The sequence below is a fragment of the Semicossyphus pulcher genome, unplaced genomic scaffold (genome assembly GCF_022749685.1).
Source record: "Semicossyphus pulcher isolate SPU_LCO1_2020_fin unplaced genomic scaffold, fSemPul1.0.p SCAF_7, whole genome shotgun sequence".
Taxonomy (NCBI): Eukaryota; Metazoa; Chordata; class Actinopteri; order Labriformes; family Labridae; genus Semicossyphus; species Semicossyphus pulcher.
Genome location: NW_027211748.1, coordinates 6,838,946 through 6,862,600, shown reverse-complemented (window position 1 = coordinate 6,862,600; position 23,655 = coordinate 6,838,946). Strand labels below are relative to the sequence as shown.

Here is a 23,655-nt window from a genome sequence, read left to right as displayed (position 1 = left end):
GTTCATAGACTAAAATCTGTTGTGCTGAACCCGAGGGGACGCTGAACGCTGCAGCCACATGTGGTCCATGTATAATCCCTTTTCTGAATGCATGCGTCGCCCCTTCACTAATGATAACAATCCAGGATAGATGGAGATGATTATAATCATGGTTCAACCTGCCACTTTCAAACCTAATGTGTCTTACGTGCGATCGAAGCCCAGAGTGCCGTCTGACAGGTGAGCCGATAATGTCTGGGAAAACAGAACGAGTAAAGCGGGGCCACGAGCTGACGGCCTCATCAGAAACACACAGTCAGATGAGATTATGGAGCAATTTACACAGATGGCAGATCCCATCATTCCCGTCTTGTTAAGTAAAGGCGGGTCTGACAGGTTGTGGAAGAAGGAGGGGGGGGCAATTGATTGGAACAGATCTCATCTTGGCACAGATTGTCTATGACTAAGCACGGGGAATTAGCCAGCATTTTCAGAGGCATTTGAGTTTCAAAGGAGGAGAAAATATCTGATAAAGAGAGGAGCGACTAAATGTGTTTGTTGGAGGAGAAGAAACCACAGCAGGAATGTGTCTGTCGCTGCTAAATGTTTCAGTCTCACAAACACTGCAGCCAAATCCATGAGACATAAATCGAGGAAGTTGCAACACAGAAGATTCAGAGTTGGTTTAGATTGCTGAGTCCTCATCTCCTAATATAACAACAAACAATGTTTGCACAACAACGCAGATCCAGTTGCAAGAACAACCCAGATATCCGATGTTCCCCGTCCCTCCCCGTCTCTCGGCCCCGTAGCAGATAATTAATAATGCATATATAGGAGTCCAGGGAAAACTCCACACTCTATTAGCCAGAGCAGACGACAGCTATTCATAGGTTTAATGATGAGTGGGAGGACCAGGTGAACACCGCAGAGACTCGCTCCCACAATGAAGAGTGCTATACAGTGAGAAACAGAAGATATCTGCAACGACCGACACCACTTCAGCTTGTTATCACGTCATCTCTGCAGGCTTATCTCTGCGTCTTTCATCTTTCTCTGCTGTTCTTCTTTCATCTCATCTTTAGCATCTGCAGGCCGTCTATTCATGAGGATGTTGTACCGTATTCAACACCAGAGGATCACATCGACCCTTTTCAACCTATATAGTCCTGGTTCTGGGCTCGTGCCTGTGTCGGTAAAGGCGGTTTAACTTGCTAAACTTCTTTGAAAGTTTTCTTTACCACGGGCTAGACATCCAAATCATGACATCAGTAAACATTACTTTTCCTGCAATGCTAGTGGCAACTTGCACGACGATGAAGACGGAATATACTTTTTCAATTCACAAGTGTTGCTCCTGATTTGCCATTTAACATCCATCCCAATAACCTTTTTAAAAAAAAATGCTCAAAAAGTTTTGGTTTGACTCAGGGTGCATCCACACCTGACCTCTTGGTGCAGACTTTCGGATGTTACCCTGAAAATTCGGTTTGTTTGGACAGGTGAGAACACACATTTGAACTCTGGTACAGAATGCCAGAAAAGACGGGACTCGGTTTGTTTCTAAATGAACCTTATAGTAGGACCTAATACTGGAAGCAAACCAAAACACTGTGCATTCTGGGTTGTGAACAGGTGCCGACACCTGCAGAGACAGCCCCGCAGCCAGGCAGCAAGATCGGTAGAGGACAGATGTGGGGGAGCGACGAGGAAATGGAAATATGGGCTGACAAAACAGTTTGACTGATGCTTGTGGAAACGCACAAGAACACAGAGGTGTTCAAACTGTTCAGTGAAGAACTAAAGAGGAATGGAATTAATCTATCGGTGGAACAGTGTCGGTACAAATAAAAAACTCTGTCAACAACACCTTAAATTCTGCGATACCTCCTGTCTTGCGCTCCCTCTTTGTTTACTTCAGGGATTTTTCCCATAAGGAAATTCTGACCAATCAGAAAGCAGTTTCTCCGTTTTCCCCAACTGGTCTTTGATTCAGATCAGACAAACGGACGTTAGGTGTGAAAGCACTCTTACTGGTTGAAAAAGTCCCTTCATTAGCCCCTAAGGCAAATGGTTTTCGTTGGTGCTCAAGTTCCTCAACAAAACATCTTCACTGTCCTGTTATAATCTGGAACAGTGAAGCTCTCTTAGTGAGTACAACTGTATGTTCGAGAAGTTGTATAAAGTAGAAAGCCTTCTGTGGCTCCACAGGAATCTCACTTGAGTCAGCAGTTAGAAAGAAGTGAGTTTACTCGACCACTGATTGAGACGAGCAGCTAGGAGCTACTTAGCTGCTACTAGCATCGAGCAATCGAATATCCATCTAAACTGTTGCTGGTCCTGTTGCCTTGTGGGTAATATAGATACCAGGTTTTGACAATAGCCCCTTTTACATTAAAATTCTCTGCTCTTTGCCATTTTACAACCCAGTGTGTGTTTTTACACAGCGTTCTGGCGTTGCGGAAGCAAAACGTGCTTGAGGTGTAAACAAACAGCGCATGCTTCAAATACACACGCTGCTGTTCCACCATGCTGGCTCTGACGTTTACACAGACGTCGCTTCGCCTCTGTTTCGCCCGTGTTACTGCCTCCTATGCCGGCTCAGAGGCGGAACGATTTCGCCCCACCCTTCCACCTCCGTGCGTTTTACATAGAAGACGAAACATAACAGAGGCGGCCTTATACTAGCAGTGTAAAACGGGTTAATGAGGCTGCTTGGAGGCAGCCCTACTTGTGATTTGTGGAGCTTTTTTGAAACATTGTCTGTTTGCTTATTACACTAATAATGCTAAAACAATGCTCCAACATCAACCAAAGCAAAAGCCAAAAAGTCAAGTGTCCCTGGCAAACATTGATATATCATCATTCTATATAACTATATTACTGGTTGCATAGTTTTTGGTTTCCATATTATATATTTATACATTCAGGCCACATCCCTGGATTACATCCAGCATGTTATTTGCAAGGCTTATATTCATGAATTCACAGTAATGAGAAAACATTAAGTTTGGAAATCATCTATTTTTACTATTTTCTGACATTTAATTGGCTAAAGAATTGATGGATTATTTTGAAACAAGGTTGAAGTCTAATCAATGATTGAAGTAATTGTTAGTTGAATAATTGTTTAAGAAACTATTGTAGCAAGATTCGTAATGCATGAGCAAGCTTTAATTATGTGCTTCTAAAAGCCTTAAAATATAAACTCATTTAAAATCACAGCCACAAAGAGACAGGTTTTATTGTTATTCAATCACGTCTGGCTGATACCCAATCTGTTTAATAAAGCACAACGAGCAGCAATACTAATCCGGTGTATTGGAGTGGTGTGTCGTTTATATTATTCAGACAGGACCGATACAGACACGAGTCTAATAAAATAAAGCTCAGTCAATAAACCTGGTGTGTAGCATTACGGATGTCTGAGAACATGAACGCCACAGAGAGGCATAAAGAGATGCAGACGCATGAATCTTCTGATCCTCTCTCAGCAGGAGGCAGTTTGAATGTGCGAGCTGAATATTCAGTAACCCAGATCTTTCAATAAGAAGGTGTGACACACACATCACAGCTGTTTACTATGCATTTATTTTGGTGCTGTCCAACAGACTTTAAGTTGGATTTCAGACAGTATGGGATTGCTGCTCAGAACATTCGGCACACTTAGAGGAGGGAACGAGACACATGCTAAGAGAAGTAGAAGGAAACCATGTAGTCCAGCTCAGAGGGCAGCTGGTGTTAGATATAAATCAGCAGCTTTAAGCTAACCGTACAGCTAACAGGAGCAAAGTTGAATCAGGGGATGAGGAAGAAGAAGGACAACGCTGCTCAAACACCTTCCTTCCTCAATTATCCCTCCGTGCTCTGATGAAATTGGTTGTAAAACTGCTGCAGGCGCGCTTTCTCCGTTCCCTTTTTTTCACACAGGCTTATGATTTTCACAAGCCGGGGCTTTAAATATTTCTGTTTCGCAATGAAAATTAAATCATCTTTTTCATTTCAATCCCCCCACGATCCTCCTCCCTCCACACGTCCTCCTCCTCCTTTGATAGCACCTTGTTTCCGAAGCCAGAAGCAGATATTCTTCTTTCAGGCGCTCATCCAATGGGGTTAGGAAAACACAGGAGGGATCTGAATATCACAGAGAAGGCTCGGCACGCGAATAAAGGAGTTGCGTGCATGTATTGATCGAGAAGGAGCTGGACGAGAGTACTGTCTTTATAAGTTATATTCACGACTGATGTTGGTGAGCTGCTCCATGTGTTTCTTCTGTTAGAGAAGGAACTGAGAGGTGTGGGAGGGAGAAAGAAACCCAGCACACTGAAAACAGGAGAGAAAGCTTACACCGGCCTTCAAGTGTTTACAAGCAAGTTGTTCTAGTACCCGTACCAGTAACCATATCAACCGCCCATACTGCTGACATTTGGGTATTGGCTTGTACGCCAGTCAATCAATGATCCTATGCCATAATTGATTAGGTAAATTACCATGTGACGATAACAATTAAATGTATTTTTTAAATCCACAGTTAACGATGGAATATATTGGTTAGGGATGGGTAACAAGAACCAGTATTTTTCGGTACCGGTATGTGATTGGTCAGTACCAAAAGTACCGATAAGCTCATGGACAAACGGTGCTCCTATCGGTATTTCATGTTAACATTCTGTCTTATTTAATGTCGTTTTCATTCAATCGTTTACTTCTAACATTCAAGCTGGCATCCGTCCCTCAGTGATGATGAAGCCACAGGCGGCAGGCAATGGCGCTCTCATGCTGGACAAACTCTAGTAGGTCTGTATGGCGGACAGAGCAGAGCGTTTGAACGTTTGAGCTCACTTTACCAAATTTAACTCTAAAATGTATTTGCTTCTTCAGTAGGAAACACCAGCAACCTCATGATACAAGTTCAACAGTCTATGAATGTGAAGCAGAGCAGCGTGTTTAACTGCTTTAGTAAAGCAGCTAATGCGAACACCTTTGCTAGCTAGTACGTCCACAGTGCAGGCTCTGAAAGCAATGTTGCAGACGTGATTAGCCAAACTAAAAATGCAGTTAAGACACATAATTCTTATAAATAATCCTGTAGTCATTCAGTCACTGTTGTTAGCTAGCTTCGGTTATTAGAGCTTCTAAGTTATGTTCCAACAGTCAAGCAGCAGCCCCAGCTTCATCTGTGGTGGGTAACGTTAGCCGAAGTCAGACGCCCAAGTTCAATCCATTCTCCATCGCTAAGCAAGGGAACATGAAATGGGAACAAACAAGTTTACTGTAAAAGATTTACTTCACTACAGTGGGGTCCAGTCTGTTTAGTAAGCTAGTAACTGATAGCTTGCCTAAGTGTGAATTTTGGGTTGCCATGACAGCCAGAAAACTATTTTTGTATTGTGTATGATTGTTACTGTTACTACATTAACTCTTTATGTTAACTGATGTTACTGTCGGAAGATGACCACAGCCCTTGACCCCAGTTACAACCCCCCTTTCAGAGGCACATTATCAGACATGTCTTTATTTTTTCCCCCAATAATGGAGAGTAGTATCACTAAGAGTATCGATAAGCAGTATCGGTATCAATACCGGTATCGAGAAAATCCTAACGATACCCATCCCTAGTATCGGTATAATCACGACTACATATCAGAATCGGTATTGAGAAGGAAAAAATCATCTGTCAAAACAACACAGACTTCAACCAGGCATAGCAAGGTGTGAGCCCAAGAGAAGCTACATTTGAACGTGCACTTTTCCTGGGGTTAGCACCGTTTATTATCCTCTTTAAAACAGAGCGGAGGTTGAAAATCTGATTATTACTAACACAACAAATAAGGAAACGTCACATCAGCACAGCTCTCGGGATCAATGTTCGCTCTGAGCGTCTCTGCAGGACGGTCCGCTGACCCGCATCTGATTTATCACTTCAACTAAATGTTATCTGCTCAGCCATCAGTCAGAGCTCCACTTGTCCCTGCGAGTTCACTCAGCAGGATCTGGCCTGCAGGGCTTTGGTGCCACATGATATTTGAAGCCAGTTCAGTGAGACAGTGACACAGGAAGAAATGAAGACGGGGAGGGAGTCAGCGAGGAGGAGAAAGTATGTCTGCGTGGAGAGATGGGGAGGGAATATTGGGCAGGGGCCAGCTGAGGGGAGTGATGGGTGGGTTTGGAGCGAGGTGTTCTTCTAGAACGGCCTCCAATTACATCCCGGGTGTGAAACCGTCCATAACACCCCGATTAGCCTGTCTGTCATCCTGCTACAGCAGCAAACACAGCAGCCGGCTCCGGTTGCTGCCGCGTGCGCCACTTTGCAGGAACACATTCCCTGTCAGCCAGGAGCCATAAATCCTCTGCTCTAATCAAAGCTGCTTCTAACAATACAGCCAAACCCAGTATGACCATTAGCGCTCTTCCTCCCCCTGCTCCAAAAACAAATCCATCCCCGACACCTACGCCCATCTCAGCTGTGGGCTCTCGTCCATTAGCCGCTCACATGGCGTGTTTCAGAGGGTGACTGAGCAGCCAGGTCCAGGCGTTAGACGCTACCGGCTGCTTACGGTAGCAGATGCCAACGTGCAGTGAAGCAAATGACTCATGCACCGTTTATACCCCTCGGAGAAGCTAAAAACAGAGATGAGGGGTGTCAGGGAGAGTTCAAAGGGAATCTGAGTGTGTCTTTGGAAAAGAAAAGGGAACAAGGAGTGGAAGAAATCCTGGTTACACGTTTGGGGAGTTGATGTTTGCACTTGAGTAAAGGCACAGGAGTGAGTCTTGCTGAGTGCTCCCAAAGTGTCACCAATTAGCTTCAAAAGGAAGCCAATGTTTGGAGTTGCAGCCATCTCAGTGAGTCACAGAAACCAGCTGACACACGGTTGACAAATGTGTGGGAGTAGAAGGAGCCAGGTAGCTGCTTGGATCATCAATAAAGGAAAATTTCAAAGACAACTGCAGCTCAAGGTCTTATCAGCGACGGGGTGACAGAGGGAGTCTGAGGAGCAGCAGGGTGTATACTGTCCAATCAAAGTCGACGCGCGATTCCTGACCGATGTCCTTTCAAGAGCAAATTCCCGACCAGATCCCCAGCTCCCTCTGCGGCAGAGCGCGAGGGTGGGCTCGAGGCGATGAGTGCTTGGCATGACAATCAAAGTCAAATTCAAACCCCAGCCCGGCGGCGACAAATGAGTGCCTAAAAGTCTTACGTCAGCTCAGCAAACACTTTGACAATGAGTGCATGCATCGCCATCTTTTGAATGCATTCAGCATCGTCTCCCTCAGAGCTCATCACAGAGCCGCTTGTGTCTGGAGTTAAATATCACCCAGCAACAGATGGAAATTGAATTCCTTTAATCAGGCTGAGTAACGGCCAGCGAGATAAAAAGGCGATGAAGCAGAGAGGGAGGGGGCGAGTGTCTGGATATCAGTCCCGCTTGGTGACACACGGCCCTCACATGGCCTGCAGGGCACCGAGGTGAGGAGGTCGTTTGGTCCTGTTACAAGGGCCACAGGGTGACAGTTTTATAAGCAATGTGTCTATTTACGCAGCTCTCAATTCACCGAAGATGCCCTTTTGAATTAACCTCCAACCTCGGACTACAACTTGTGTAACTGACTGAATTTTAAAGCATTAAAAAAAAAGGGGCTCAAAAGCTGCAATTCCAAGAAAGAAAACTGAGCTGTTCTTCGTGTTCATGAAAATTCTCCCCGAGGAAATAAGATCGGCAGGGTTTGAATGTGTAAAAGCAGACAGCAAGGACAGATGTTACAAATAATGATGCACTCAGCTGTGTAATGAACATGCTTTCAGGCAGAAAAGACAAGGCAAAAAAATGTTGCTATTGGACTGGTATCAATTTATCCAACATAATTCCCACAAAACACCCAACTGCTGTTTTGCAATATCCTCTTTAGTGAGTTTATTGTGGAGGGATCAGATGTCTAATCTTGCAGGATTTCATTTTTTGAATCAATTTCACAATAAAAGTCCTGCAGATGCCTTACGAAGATCTACGAAGTACAAATTGTACAACCAGACAATCATCCTACTTTGCTTTTCAACCCAGAGAGTCCCTCTGCCTGTGGCCTCGTTCAGACCTGTTTAGGTGAAGTCTTGGGAAATTCCCCGGGGTGTGGTTTCACTTTTAACCAACTGATCAGATTTTCTCAGCTGCTCAGGAAGATCTAATGACATCTGAATCTAATTGAGGCATTTGTTTCCTGGCTGACGTCAAAAAAACGTCACAAACTTTCCAATAAAGTGAGATTCTTCAAGGTGACTGTCTGAGATACCCTGAGCTGAGAGGAAGTTAATGGCCAGTGGCCTTAAATCCCCGTCTGCAGCTCCTTATTAAAGAAACTTTATTTCCATTCCTCCCTCCATCCATCTCCGCGCACTCAGCCTGCGTTACCGTTGACCCAGCCGGCACCAGCGGCGGTGAGCAGCCGGAGAGAAATCCTGTCAGAATAATGGATTAGGCCCACAGCAGGACACACAGCTGCACGGTGGCATGATTGTAATGCAGGAGACTTCCTCGGTGAAACCTGGGGACGACGATTAGCTGGGAAGCAAATCACAGCTTGCCTGCCCTGCGGGAGGCGTCTAACAGGGGAGATGACTCAAACGTGTGTCAGGCGACAGGATCCCTCGCTGCGAGGAGAGGACGCCGGTCATTGAAACCCGCATGAAGTGAACTGTGAGCACACGAAACAGGAAGGTGAGACGCTGAGCTTTTCTTTAATAAAGAAAAACTCATTCGTGTGAGATGTGATTTGAGTTCGGACACCACCTGTCTTTGTTGTGGCTGTGACGCTGGTTTGTATTGTAGCACAGATGGACCTGCAGCAGGCGTACCTGGTAATGTGACCGGCCCCGAGGCGGTCTGTCAGCACCGTGCCTGTGAAAGCCTCACACACAACTATTTGGCTATGCAGCACATAATTCAGAGCTCCAGTATACAGACGTCTGCTCGGCCCAGTCATCCATCAGAGCGCTTTGTGCCAAGTCAACAGATTCTCGTGGCGGTGGGCAGTCGGGGGAACGGCCTCTCAGGTTCTGTTTCAGCATCGGGAGAAGGGGGTATATATCTGTGTGTCTCACAGGGTGTAAAGAATAGCCCTTTACGGCAGCAGTAAACCATGTCTCAGGCCAATATAGCCATCTATACCTCCTGATTGTTCCAACACGCGAGATCTCGCTGGGACACTTAAGTAAATTAAAATGTAACTTTCTTATTCATAATCTGGCCTGAAAACTTTTTTTTTAAACTCAGCAATGACATTCATAGCAAATTAATTTATTGTTAATAAATCAGCGCTGACATGTTAAACCCTTGTTTGGTCAAACAGACAGTCCAACACCAAAAGATGTTCATTAACTTACAGAAAAAACAGACACAAGCAGCAAATATTCATTTGTTTGAAGCTGAAGTGATTGTTGTCATTTTTATTTGAACAGAGACTAAAACAATGACTCCATTATCTTATTGTGTTATTGAGTCATATTCTGCAATGAGATCGTAGATAATCTTTCAGCTGTAGTACCACAAGAAGTGGTATGACATCAGCTATCTAAGGGCCCAATTGGTCAATAAATCAGTTGTCGATTCCTACTCGTCAATTATCCATTTAAGACTCTTTTATCTACTGGTTTTCTCTTAACTGGTGTGCTGTTTTTATTTATTTATTTTTTATTATGGCATTCTTTTTTCACATCCTAACATAACCTTCTTTTGTCTTCCTGTTTTTACTCCTGGTATTTTAATGTCCGCCAGTGAGGCACCCTGTAACTTTGGTTTTGAAAGGTGCTTTATAAATAAAGTTATTACTTTATCAATCAAAAATGTATTGGGCTGAAAAGAGGGGCCGATCCATCGATCAGTTAATTGCAAGACAAATAAATCAGTGACTGTTTTTATCACCAACATTGTCATCAATTTACTTTAGATCAGAATTAGAGTGAATTTCAATAAGGCTGAAACTAAGGATTATTTTACATTATAGATTAACTTCCTGATCATTTTCTGTTCTCTCCTTTTATCTGAAAAACAACTGAAAATTGGAAAAGCAACAGTTTCTAAGTCGATGTCATTAGGGTTTGGATGATATACTTAAGATAAATTGCTCCTTGTGCAATCTCGGAATAATTGTGAATATCTTCAGTTGAGAGCCTTCAAACAGCTCTAGTTCACTAATGTACACTCCTTTATTAATTCATTTATTTATTAATCTATGCAGGGTGCTTTGTGATTTATGATGTCCTTATTTAAGATTGCTTGATTGCTTTTCTTAGGAAATTTAAAGATTCAATATCGAAGATTTCAGTTTCATTCTCTCTGGCGGCACCTGTGGTGATAAACAGTAATTGCAGGAGGACACTTCCCAGTTTAACCAGACGTCCACAGTCGGCTCCCTTTCTTACGGTTCCAACTCTTGATTTTCCTGGCTGACGGTCGCTTTCCTTTTTAGACTGTTTGCTTCATCGTAGCGTCGAATTTGTTTCTTTTTCTTTGGATTTTCACTTATTGTTGAAGTTGTATCTGTAGTCATCCATCTTTTCTTTGTTTGTTCAGCCATAGTCGATTACTGTTTACTCGCAACACTTGCAGAGAGCGGAAAAGCAGCCGCTTAGCTCCGCCTACCCTCTCTGGCAGACCAACCACTGCTGGCTGATGGAGAACGCGTCACTAACTGGGCGCCGCTTGTGATTTTTTCCGCGAATATCGCTACAGACACCCAGTCTGTACTACTGCAAATGCAAAGGCTTTCATCAGTGGGCCACAGGCTCAATCACCGTTGTGTTACCTCATTCAGGGATAGATACAGACTTAACAGACATTTATTTAAATGAAAATCTTCAAGCTTATAACTTTATTGCAGCTTATTTTAGTGCCACTTTAAGAGTTGTAAGCTAACTGGATGATTATCAGGAAATTATCATGAATTGCAGAATAAGCGCCGTGACATAAAAGTGTATTTCCCCAGTGTTTTTCGTCATACAACAGTCTGCTAGTAAATGGCTTACTTAAGACAAGGAAAGACAGCGTGGTGGCGGTGGTAAAGTTGGTCGTTCTCAATCAGAAGCTTGGGGGTTCGATCCCTGACTGCTACAGTGGAGTGGTTGGAAGATAGAAAAGCGCTCTGTAAGTACAGTCCATTTCACAGCCAATTATCTCATTTAAGAAGCCACAATCATCAAACAGGCTTTGACCCCCTTTACAGGCCCTGAGCAGTCATGGTTCTCACTTCTCGCAGCTCCCGGACTCTCCTGTTAGTTTGGTGGCACTTTTATCAGTCTTATAAGTACACAGACTTTGGTGACCACATACTTCTCAGCATAGATAAACCTAACTCCACCCTGAGGATGTGCTGGTGTGAAAATGTGCAACAGCTAAATAGTAAAAAAATTCTTTTTCACTCGTCATAGCAGTGAAGGCTCAGGTGTTACTAATAACATCAATGTTGGATCTGTTCCATTAAGTGTCCCAGTAAACCAGTTAAATAAGCCAGCATGCACAGGAACAGGTCACTGGGATTGCCTCAACTGAATAGAATTCACTGCAGCCATTGTTTATTCAATTACACCTGTTTCTTTCCTGCTATAATGTGTCAAAATGTCTGCCACGACAATACAGGAGGCGCTGTCTGAACCCCTGAGGTACGCTGGCCGCACTGCTCCGCTGTTGCTTTACTAAATCCCAACAGTGGAGGCACCAGAGAGATAATCCTGCAATGTCCCAGATCTTTACTGGGACCGAGCCCCTGATGGGAGCCCGAAATGAGATTTAAACGCAGCGCCGGCCACATTTCAATCACAGGGACGAGTTTGGTGAAGGGGCAGGAGAGGATTTGCAGCAGGGGAGCGTCCCCAAGCCTGCAGTGTATTACTAAATATTACTCGAAGCAAAAACATGATTCCTGGTAAATCTAAGAGCATACTTTATATTCATGACTGACCTCCACAACTTTAAGTCACACTGCAGAACCACAAGGCTTCAGAAGCACATCGGGTTAGCATTTGGTTTCTCATATCAAGAGCAAAACAGCGTATTGAAGTGAAAACATGAGTGTGAATTTATCAGTAATTCAAATGGTAGGAAGTAAATTGGCAGCTAAGGTTATTTTTCGAGCAGAAATGCCAAACATTCTGCAGTTTCAGCTTCTCAAATGCTGTCTTTGATCATTGTAAACTGATTATCTTTGACTGCTGGACTGCTGGATGTACAAAACAAAAGACAGAGATGTCCCCTTGGGCTGTGAAGGGGAATCAATAATGCTTTCTGACATTGCAAAGACCAAACAATAAATAAATAATCCTGAAAAAAATAAAAAAGACATGATCACTCACTTATTCACCGTCTGTCACAGACTAACAGGCTGAGGACAGCAGTGGCTCCTCAACCTCACACTGCACTGCACAGATTAGGATGACAGGTTGGCACCATCTGTAATTTTCTACTTGGAGTAGTTCCAGATTTTACTGTCACAGTCATGCAAAGTTCAGTAGGACAGATTCAAGAGCCTTGAACATTTTATGACTGCCTGCCACTGTCATAAGCAGGCATGTGTGGTGAATGCAGGGCTGCCTCTTATTGACTGAAATGCACGACAAAAGGTGATGCACAGCTCTCTACTGAAACAAGAGGGACACCTCAGGCTCAAGCACAGCCTACGGTTCTCCCGGAAGGATGTGCAGGGAAGGGATCGGGCTGCAGCCCCCTTTAACTTACCGAGCTTTCCCCGGGACTCCTCCAGCTTCTGGATCTGGTTCTCCAGGAAGAACATGGCCACTGCGAACGCCAGCAGCGCCAGAAGCTGCAACTTGGGCGGCATCATGACTCTGAGCAGCCCCATCAAATCATCCAGAGAGGGATTTGGTCAGTCCATGCTCGAAGGAGGAGACACTGAAAACACACACACATAAACACACATCGACGACGGTGATTACAAAGCGGCTGAGTGTCTGTGCATGGCCCTCTCTCTCTCTCTCTCTCTCTCTCTCTCTGTGTGAGTGGATATCTCCCACTGTTCAGATCCTTTGGTTACCTCAAATGCGATGTGTTCATGCTCGGCTTATAGATTTCATCAATTAAATTCCCAATAGCGGAGCGCCGTAGAGCCCTGAAGGTTTCTCCAGAGAGCGGATTTGTCCCTCCGGATTGTTGAATCGCTGGTACCCGCCGCTGTCGCCTGCGTCCCCCATGTAGCGCTGTCCTGTCCCATCCAGTGTGTTCACCACCGCACCACGGACACACTACTACTACCACCACCCAGGCCATTGGATGTATCGACAGTCCACCACACAGCCGAAGGTTTCTATTCGTCGACTATAACTGTCTGTTCAATCCGGATTGGACAATTTTAACAAACTGACCTGAACTTGGACGGCAGATGTCGCAGTTCTTTTTGAACCGTGATAACGGTAGAGGCGAGGAAGAATATGTTTGGTCGACCGTAGAAAATGCCGGGACTCAAGAAACATAACATCACATTAAATGCTTCTTAATGCCGCTCATATTTACATACATATTAACACAATCCTCACTGAATATATTATTCTAGCAAGTGTCGAATATTTCTCAAACAATAAATACCAGTTATGACTATTAACCGTCAGGCGCAACGTTGCATCCCTTCAGTAAATATAGGGGTCTTTAGAGTAGTTTTCGCTAACAAAGCAGGCTCCAAAATGTCGGGAGAGGTTTATCTCCTGTGGCTCCTCTCTTTAATACAAACGGTGAGTTTATTCAATAATGAAAATAGGTATTACTCGATGCTTTAATGGGTGTTATCTAATTAGCGTGAACAGTTGACGCAGTTGTCATCTGTCTAGCATCATGTTCAGTTTTGTGAGCCGCATCCTGCTCTGCCCGGAGCTTCAAAATGACGTGGCTAACCGTCAATACCTGTGAGCCCCGGTGGGAAAGTGAGGCTTTATCCGTGTTTTTTTTTTTCTTTCGCTTACTATTTGTAGGTATATTTATTGCGAATGGTGTGTCAAAGTGCTATTTTGAAGAGACAGGCAATTCTTATTAATGACTTCCGGTGTATAAATCTGTTCACTGCTCTGTAATGTGAGTCATTAACGCCTGTAGTCAAACGAGTAATTATACACCTCAAGTTAAAGGAGACCAGTTCAAGTACAAACCGCATAATACTTGGTTCCGAATTCCTCCTGCAGTTACATAGGGAACATTTTTACTGGGGTAATCTCATTTAACAGAACACTTGTTTCCTGACTCTTGAAAACGAAACTGTTAAAATTAGCTGCGTCAAGAAAGAGCTGACGAAACAAAGATAATATAAGTTATTCACTATGACGGTTGGACTTTTTACAGCAGCAAAGAGGATTAAACACCTCAGAGTGAAGCCTATTGTAATTACTTAGCTTACCAGTTAAGTCACATTCCCACCAGACAACAATTATTTAACAAGTCTGTCAACAGGTGTCATTTAAAACATCAGTCAATTACAGCCAGGTAGTTGTATAGAATGATGTGTTTTCCATATTACCAGACACATTTACTGTTCTTTTGTCTGTTGGAAACAATCCCTAAATACATTCTGGAGGCATGTCTTTAGATTAAATGAACATACTGTACACGGTCATTTCAGCATTACTGTCCTTTAGCTTGATAAAGTGTTTTTGTTATGTTGTTGGAAAACACAACACTAAACTAAACACTAAAAAAGGACACATGCATACCTACATAAAAAAATCTAATCCATACTTGTCATCAGTGTGCATTACAATATTTTATCGCAGGTTTAAATGGACAATTATCCACAATCTTCATTCTTAATTTCAGGCTTTTTAAACATAATGCTTTTTAACCCAATCACATTTTTTTTATTTGAGAAAAATGCACGTTTTACAAACATTTAATCCTCATAATTTCTCATTACTCTGTCTCCCCCATCTTCTCCCTTTCCTTTCAGCTGTCGGCGTACGGCGCCGACCTGACGTCTGAGGCATGCAGGGATCTGGGCTTCTCCAGCAACCTGCTGTGCAGCTCCTGTGACCTGCTCGGGGAGTTCAGCCTCACCAAACTGCAGCCCGACTGCGGGCAGTGCTGCCAGCAGGAGGCCCAGATGGAGTCGCGCAAGGTAAGCGGAATGACAGAGCTAGCAGAAGTGGCAAACAGTAAGTGATTACCTGTTGAGTTTCAGTCACAGTGAGGAGCGTGTTTTGAAAACCTGGAGGTTGGTGAGAACAGAGATAATCAGAAACAAGGTTAACAAAAGTGCATTCAGTAATATGATTAATTGAAAAGCATGTACTGTTATTTTGGGCTCCCTGGCTGAGACTTGACAAATGTAATTATGCACAACAGATTTGTTTTATTTATAGTGAGGCCTTTTGCTGTCATGTTTACTCAGTTTTTACAGAAGACATGCTCCTCTGTGGATTATAGTAGCACCCAGAGGACCTCCCTGTCAGACTGTGTCACTGACAGTCATTGACAGGATCACACCCACCAGTCTTTGAACTGCTACTAAAAACAACCTGTTTTAAGCCGCATGTTGCAGCTGTGGATCAAATCCGAGCTGCCACACAGAAACTCCGTCACTGTTTCTCTGTCTCAGTCTGTCTCTCTGATCTTAAGAGGCTAGGCTCCTTAACCGCAGCTCGACGCTCCCCGTGGGGTCCAAGTTTTTGCAGTAACAAACCCGCTGTAACCAGTTAGGAGGTGTTAGCGTGCGCTCATTGCTCCAGTGATTACAGCGAGTTCAAAAGGAGTCCCTGCTGGGCTCTGACGGATAAACACCGAGTCAACTGATGGCGGAAAAACAATGCCATTTTTCTTTGATTAAGCAAAGCCCCCAGAGCGTGTGTGGTATCCTAGCAACAGCACCTTGGAAAAAGGCTAGTGCACACCTCATTAAACCTCTTGATGACAACTCTGTTTCAGATAGACACTTAGAGGAGCGATTACTCTGCTTCCTCCTCACGATTTGAGTGAAAATGTCAGTTAGAGGAGCAATTGGCTGTCTCCATCTGCACTCTGAGGGCAGCCGCAGAAACGACGGTGTCACTAAACACGTTTTCTCCTCAGACGGCGACAATTATCTGCCTTAAGAATTCTTTCACTCTCGCATTTGGCATCAGTGCCGTATCATTAAACCCTGTGAGAAACGGCGTGTATCGCAGCCTAGTCGATTAGGAAGATTCACTGAGCATGGAGGGCATTTCGGTTACAGTTTTAGATGTGTGCTTCTCTGCAGAGCACCCTGTATATAGCAGCACCTCAGCTGCTGCGTACAGTATGTTTCTGTAGGAGGCGAAAACCTATATGAGAGTCTCTACAGCCTGTGCAGTGTACAGGTGAAGACTACATGTTAAGCCTTCAATTCAAGTCTTCCTACAAAATGGCCAAAACCAACAAAGAACTGAGCGTTACTGAGCGATGCCTGCCTCGACATCGATGCCCAGAGCTCCACTGTTGTCCAAAAAAGCATCACTGACTCACACTGTTTCGCTCGGTACTGTTTCACACGCTACTTTTCTGTGACAGACATCGACAGTTTACTCTTATGAATCCCACAAACACAAGTCTGCTGATTTGAATTATAATTGGCATGAAAACTCTTAAAATAAGCGCCAAAAATGCACCGATTCCTCCTGTTTGAACAACGTTTGACAGAAGCTACAGAGCCCAGCTGTTGGAGGAAAATTATTTAGGCTTGTTTTAGAAAATGGGACTGTATATTTGTGGATATTTTAAATAGGATTCATGCCTCAGTAGGAACTAGAACATTTACAGGCTTCGTTTTGCATGTTAAGTCCATTTGTGGGTTTTAAATATCACATATCCTAATTAAATATTAAAGTGAAAAAGTTGAAATCAGGACTTTATTATTTCTTGTTAAGCTAGCTGTGTGTTTGGCTGATTCATGCCAACATAAAGTAGGTGCACTTTGCCTCTTAGAGGCCTGACAGCCATAAAAGAGAGAGACAATACATGGGAGGCGTTACTGGGAACATAAAACTGCATGCTTCATTGTGTTGCTGAAATCTCTGATAACAGTTGGACTAGCTCATTAGGATCATTTTGAAGCGTTATAATGCTCCAATGAGTCCAGTCAGGGTGTTTGTGTCACTTGTTTCCTGCTCTCAGGAGAGTCGTGTCTCTGGTCTGTTTGCTAAAATGAAAAGTACGGAAATTTGATTTCAGCGGTGTCGGGTTGTTTACAGAGAGCCGGGCTGAAGGGAGGAAGCGGGGATAGGCCATCTCAGCTTTGCATGCATGATTTAATTTGCTGTGTGAACCAGCCACACCAGGCCGTTAACCGCTCTCCTCCCTGAAACGTCCAGCAGAGCGCCGCCTTGAAATACTGCCTTGACACTCCAATTTCCTCTAACTTATTGTATATTGGTGCCGGAGGTTTGATTACACACACATAAACCGCTATCCATCAGCCCTACTCCATATGCACAGGCTCACGGTTTAATGACCCCCGAGGAGTTGCCTGGACACGTTTTATGAATCAGTCCGCCTGAATCAAATTACTCCTTCAGGGCAGGAGTCATGCCCCTGTGTCTGTGTCCTTACACTGTGTTTCTGTGCACACAGCTCTACCCCGGGGCCATCCTCGAGGTGTGTGGATGAAAACTGGGGAGGTTCCCTCAAGTCCAAGGTGAGTTCTCCTCATGAAGATCCAGTAACACCTCACTCTCTGAACTTGTGCTTCCTGTGATTCTGTGTCTGTCACGGTTTATGAAATGTTTCCCCATTTTTTGTGACCAACTTATTTACAGGTTTGCAGGTGTACATCATCAAACAACCCCTATAATTAACGATCCATACAGCCACACCATTATGACTATGACAATTAAGAATACAGGATAACAACATGACGTGTTGACTTCCAATTATTAACTCTTCTTAAAGGGCCAGTTGGCCAATTTTCAACCTCAGTCCTATCATGCGATTATGGGGAGCTAACGCCATTATGGTAGAAAAATAATGCAATTTGGCTCTGTGCCTTTGGAGGACGCTATCCGCTTCTCCAATGGACCCTGGAAAACCTCCGCCAGAGTCATCTGTCGGAAGCCAGGGAGCTCGCCAATCAGTCTAGGACGCCCGCCTCCGATGTCATGTCTCGTTCAAAATTATCAGGTTTGAAATGTAGACTGCAGACCGGAAGATTTTTTAGACGATCCACCAGTATTTCAGATTCTGTACTGCTCTGAGCCGTTCCTTTCAGAGGGAGGGGCGCAATGCACGCTGGGTGTTGTAGGAATGTAGAATAGGCGAAACCACGAGCTGTCTGCACAACTTTCTCCACAGCTATGGCGCCAATTTCAAATATTATTGCTTCTATCGATTACAGAGAACACCAGCTTTGACTGACAGTCCAGGGGACAATTGCTCCTTTAAGCTTTTCCTTCCCCATGGGTCTTCTCTAAATTCTACTATACAAGCAGGATACCTCCTAAAAGTGCTGTTCACAATAAATCACCAAACAATAAGATAAACACACCTCAGTTCTCAAGCATAACAACTGTAGCCTCTGTACATGGGGCGCCTGCTCTATCAACTGAGCTAAACCAGCACCCCAAAGATCGAAGTTTTAATAGTTTGCACCCAAAAACTTGTAACCGATGGACACTCCCTCGTTATATATAGAAATGCCCCAATTTGTGGAAATAACACAGGGTACAGAAGTAGTCACATTCATCTTAAAATGCTGTTTTGGTGTTAAATAAGTTTAAGTCCGGGCACTTGTTTAGCTCAGCTGTTAAATCGGCGGCCCGTACAGAGGCTACAGTCCTCGATGCGGCGGCCCTGTGTTCGGATCCCACCCTCGGCCCTTTGCCACATGTCATCCCCAATTCTCTCTTCCCCTGTTTCCAACACAATCCACTGTCTGCTCCATCATTAAAGGCATAAAAAATCATCTTTAAAAACTAAATAAAAATAAGTTTGAGTTTATATGAAGCGATGAACAGGTGGTATCTTCCAAACTCGGTCACAGGCTACAGACTATGATTGAGAGCCGTCTCTATTATGTTGAAGCCGTTAATGAAGTCTGTGTGTGTTCACCTGTTTCCTCCTTTGAAATCAGTTTAGCAGTAGGTGGTCCAAAACGCCTGAAGGCCGATTTTTCAAACAAACCTTTGAAGTGTTTTGCGAGCAGACCTCCCGTCTCCGCTCAGAGTAACATTTGGTTAATTCAGTGTCAGGTTACCCTGATGGGGGGGGGGGGGGGGGGGGGGGGGGGACGTCTGTTTGTGCCATATGGCTGTTTGCTTCAGCTGTAGCCGTCCTGTGTTCTCAACTGTCTCCGCTGCTGTTAACGCTGCATTCTCAGGAGGTTTTGCAGTTGTCACTAATTACAGAGCTCAGCGCTGAAACAGAAAGCCTAATTGAGTGATTGATTACCGACATTTGTCTCACTGTTGTTTTCTGCTCAGCTTTTGTCAGGAGCGAAAAGCCGAAGAATTTCAAGGGTCTTCAGATCAAGGTAAGGAGGATGAATACTGTTGATTTAATCTCATCATTAGGCTTCATCAAAGCATCAGCCAGATTATATCGATTAGATAAGTCGCCAGCTTTTCCGTCCCAATGAGGGCAAACCTGCCGTCCTAACACATCCCCCCTCTTCTTCTCTCTTTCCCACTCACCCCCCTCCCACACTGCAGTACGTGAGAGGCTCAGATCCTGTGCTAAAGCTTTTGGACGATAACGGGAACATCGCTGAAGAGCTCAGCATCCTCAAGTGGAACACAGACAGCGTGGAGGAGTTCCTGAGTGAGAAATTAGACCAGATATAAACACAAGAGTCCAACTTTATTTTGTTTTTAGTTGAAGTGTCCCTTCACCCAAATTATAACCCCTCTTGAAGTAGCTGTGCAGATATTTTCTGTTTCATGTGCCAAGATTGAGAGATTTGTCTCTGAGATTTCTGCAGATACCTTCAGATAAATGGAGATTGTAGGGCGTGCAGCACTGAACATTAACACTCAAACATATTCAACTTCACAGTCCAGAAACAGCATCTTGTTTACTGTAGATTAACCTACAAATATGCAACAAAGGTTTTCAGCAAAGCACTTTCTACTGTGGAAATAGTTCCAATGAAAACTGGGAACCAGAGACGGGAGTTTTGGAAAGATTTCCAATCTTTTGACCACCACAGACAAAGTAAATCAATCACCTCCATTAAACTTATATAGCAGAAAACTCAAGAGACAATTCTTCTAAAATGTGGCTGTCTGAGACAAAAGTATCTGCACGACTAGAGACGACTATTTGCAAGTTAAATAAATTATCCTTTAGTAATTTGGGTGAACTGACCCTTTAGTTATTTACCAATTTGTACACAACTCTGCCTTGATAGACGGTTGTTAAATTACTATATGACTGTTTTGTATCTAAAATTCATGAATTTCCTGTTTGAATTTTACCAAATAACTTATGTGAGAGTGTAAGAAGACATAATCACAGAGCCCGGAGAGGAAGCACACGCAAAATGATTATCCCCATCACAGATTGATCCCGGCTCAAAGTGGGTCCATTCGTTTGAAAAACTATTCTGCACATCATGACCTGTTTCGTCTGATATTCTTGTATAACTGTTTTTTTTATAATGCTCAAAATGGTGACTGATGGGATTTGTAGTAAGAATGAGTCCTAGTTGCTCTCCATGTGCAGGCGAGTCAGCTGAAGCACACGTTAGTGAAGACGTCACAGTAAACCAGTGCTGGGATGTGACGTCTGATGTTTGTGTGTTTATCGGCTCCTCCTGCTGTGAAGGGAAACTGGACTGATTTTGGATGACTGGTTTTTGAGCGAGTGAGGTGACTGTTTAAATATGCAACAATAAACAAAGTCTCTGAAGGTATTCCTGTTTGTAGCTCTTTCTTTCGCTCGTGGATATCACCTTTGCTGTGCTAGAACAGAGGTAGACCACGAAGCAGGATTTGTGGTTATCAAAGTAACTTCAGGCGTAACTCCGGGTTTTCAGTACTACGAAATGGCTCACTTTTACTGGCTGACTTATAAACACCACAAAAATACACCTGTGCAACAGACATTTAATGTAACACACGGGTGTATTATAATCAATATATCGTGCACTAATGATGGAGCAGTGATAGTCTAGACTTAATTTGCTCATTTACATAGTGTAACTTCTTAATGTTTTTCTAATATCATAGTTTGCTTTGACTTTGCCAAATATGGCTATAAACTGACGGCAGACTTGTCCCTCATACGCTGCAGACTCCGCCCCTTTTAAGTGAGCAGCATACACACCCCACGGGTTGTTAACCAGCGTCACGTGACCGCTTAGCGTGATTGCCTGTTGGGTAAAGTGAAGTCAGATCAGGAAAAGAAACCCTCGGCCCAAAGAGAAGGATCTGCTGACATCTAGTGGTGTGAAACAACATTGCAGCGCAGCGATGCAACAGGTGGGCACCCTGTCTGCAGGTTGACAAAAGGAGTTACAAAACATGTTAAAAGTGGGTTTCTTTTTCTTTTTTTTTCTTTTTTCTTTTCTTTTTTTTTTTTACAGTAAATTGCAAAAACTATTAACAAAAGCATCGCCCTAACTTTCTAATAACTTATATACCAAACCAGTATCTCTATTCGTGGGCCAAAAGCTTTTATGACCCTGAGGATTTTGCCCTGCATTTCCTTATTATGTGTTCCACGAGTGAGAAGAGAAACCATACACCATGTGATTGTCATTTTCCACCACACATAAGAAGAAAGTGATGGATTAGATTAGATTACAAAAGCACTGTGTTTACTATCTCACCTTAAGAGACAGTGGCGTGCATTGGTGTGGTTTCTCCTGTTACTTTGGTTGAGATAAGTGAAGGCAAGAAGTGTAACCCCTGATTTTATTTAGCATGTTTTCAGTGGCTACATGTTAACCAAAGGCAGTGATAGATTATAACATGTTTCCTAAAACCTTTACTCATGTATAGTGTTACAAGGTACACACTGCGTGTTGTCCTTTACCATTGATACTCTTACAGTCATTGAAAGAATCCCTTGGCACACATTTTTCACAGATTGCTGTTTTGTAAGCATAAAAACATCATGAAAAACATCAATTACATACACGTCTTATAAATACCTTGTAACCACTCAGTGTGTAAGTGAAAATAGGATTGAATTATTCCCGCTCTTGGGCTGATGTTTGGATTATTGACTCCAACTGTAGCAAAGTAAAGACATAATTATTCAAAGCCTCAGTGAGAGAACTGTCAGTGCCTTAGCTGCAGTTACATGTAGTTGTTGCCCTTGCTGCCCTCTGATTGGTGGTCCCCCGGGTTGGTTTTGGTGTTGTGGTTTGTGAGCAACCTCTGGGTAACTAAAAAGCAACACACAGTAAAGATAATTACATAGTGGTTTTGTATCCTGTGAAACCACAAGAAAATATCTCATCTTTAGGAGATTAAAACAGGATAAAAGAGCCTAAAGTTCAGACTTACAGAACTCCACAGACATCAATAGCTGAACAGGAAGTTAGAATGTCACTTATATAAGATGTTTTGATCTTTCTTTTTCTTTCACCATTTCCCTGACAGCCAGTGTCTCCAGGATGCCAACAATAACCAGGACACCTCCTCTGCTCTGTTTTCTAACTGTCTTATTGTCCTCAAAGCATGTGTGAGGCTGCAGCCGTGACTCATTCAGGACAGTTTGTTTAATTATGAGAAAAGCAATGAAGGAAACTAATCTCCATGTCAGTCAGAGGAGACGCCCTGTGCATTATAATGTACGTCTCGTCCTACCTGAGAAGCCCAGGGTGCCACAGAGTGCGTCACATTAATGGACTCATAGTGCTGCCTCAGACCCTTGTAGGTGTAAACAGAAGTCTCCACGTCCCCTGCCCGCCCATCTGTTCATGGCTGTAGCTGCTGTGAGGACTGCTGCGCCGAACCAGCCCGAAAGGAACACATCATTCCTCACAACTTCAGGGGCTGTCGTTGTTCTTTTCTTCGGAAGTTTGGTGATGAAACTGGGAGGTAAAGTGTGCGTGTGTGTGTGTGCCAAGTTTAAATAGATTAAGAGTCTTAAATTACAGGCAGAATAAGTAGGTATGTTAAAGTAAAGATTAAAGTAAGTGTCCTAAAGGTGAGCAGGTGTGCGGACAGAGAATGGCCAAAGAGGCATCTTGTGCTGAGAGTGACAGGGAGGTGGTTACAGTCGGGTTTAAATGTGAACTCTGGAAACTGATTGACTGATCAGCGGAGCTTTTTGGTAAACTGTTAACAGTTAGACAGTGAGTAAATTATGTAGCCAGGTCTCAAGGTGCTACTTTTAAAGGTCAGAGGTCAAGGTTCAGTAAGAGCGCTACATCTCAGGTATTTTGCTCGAGGACACTTATGCACTGTTCTTTGCGGCCCAGGCTCTGAAGTGAAAACTCTCTGACTGTCCAAAGATTCACGATGCTGACCATGATTCAACAGCATCCCGGCTTTTGTCCAACCATGCACATTTGTGTATTTTCACTCTTCTCTATCTTTGAAAGGCAAAAAAAACTCACATGCCATCAATAACCCAAACATGCTGTTGTAGCATTGGCAGTCAGTTCTCAGTTAGGTACACGACATGCATTACGAGTTGTCTTATTGAGACTGAAACTCAGCGCTGTCAGTGATGAAGCAAACGACACATCAGAAGATTCTCATGATTCGACTTCACATCTCATCACTTTGTCCAC

General features: G+C 43.6%; 2 protein-coding genes across 2 annotated transcripts in view; one reads left to right on the top strand and one right to left on the bottom strand.

Annotated features, from left to right (window-relative positions):
• hs2st1a (heparan sulfate 2-O-sulfotransferase 1a) overlaps positions 1-13,202 on the bottom strand; it is a 34,628-nt gene extending 21,426 nt beyond the window's left edge. The window contains exons 1-2 of the mRNA XM_069684815.1: positions 13,018-13,202; positions 12,702-12,875 (exon numbers count right to left, since the gene is read on the bottom strand). Coding sequence (XP_069540916.1) covers positions 12,702-12,825 — 124 coding nt within the window. The 5' untranslated portion in view covers positions 12,826-12,875; positions 13,018-13,202. The remainder of the gene's footprint in view (positions 1-12,701; positions 12,876-13,017) is intronic.
• Positions 13,203-13,644: 442 nt separating this feature from the next.
• Positions 13,645-20,820, top strand: selenof (selenoprotein F). The gene is made up of 5 exons (XM_069684705.1): positions 13,645-13,708; positions 14,911-15,078; positions 17,547-17,610; positions 19,391-19,440; positions 19,619-20,820. The coding sequence occupies exons 1-5, from the start codon at positions 13,661-13,663 to the stop codon at positions 19,748-19,750; spliced, it is 462 nt and encodes a 153-aa protein (XP_069540806.1). The 5' UTR covers positions 13,645-13,660; the 3' UTR covers positions 19,751-20,820.
• The last annotated feature ends 2,835 nt before the right edge of the window (positions 20,821-23,655 follow it).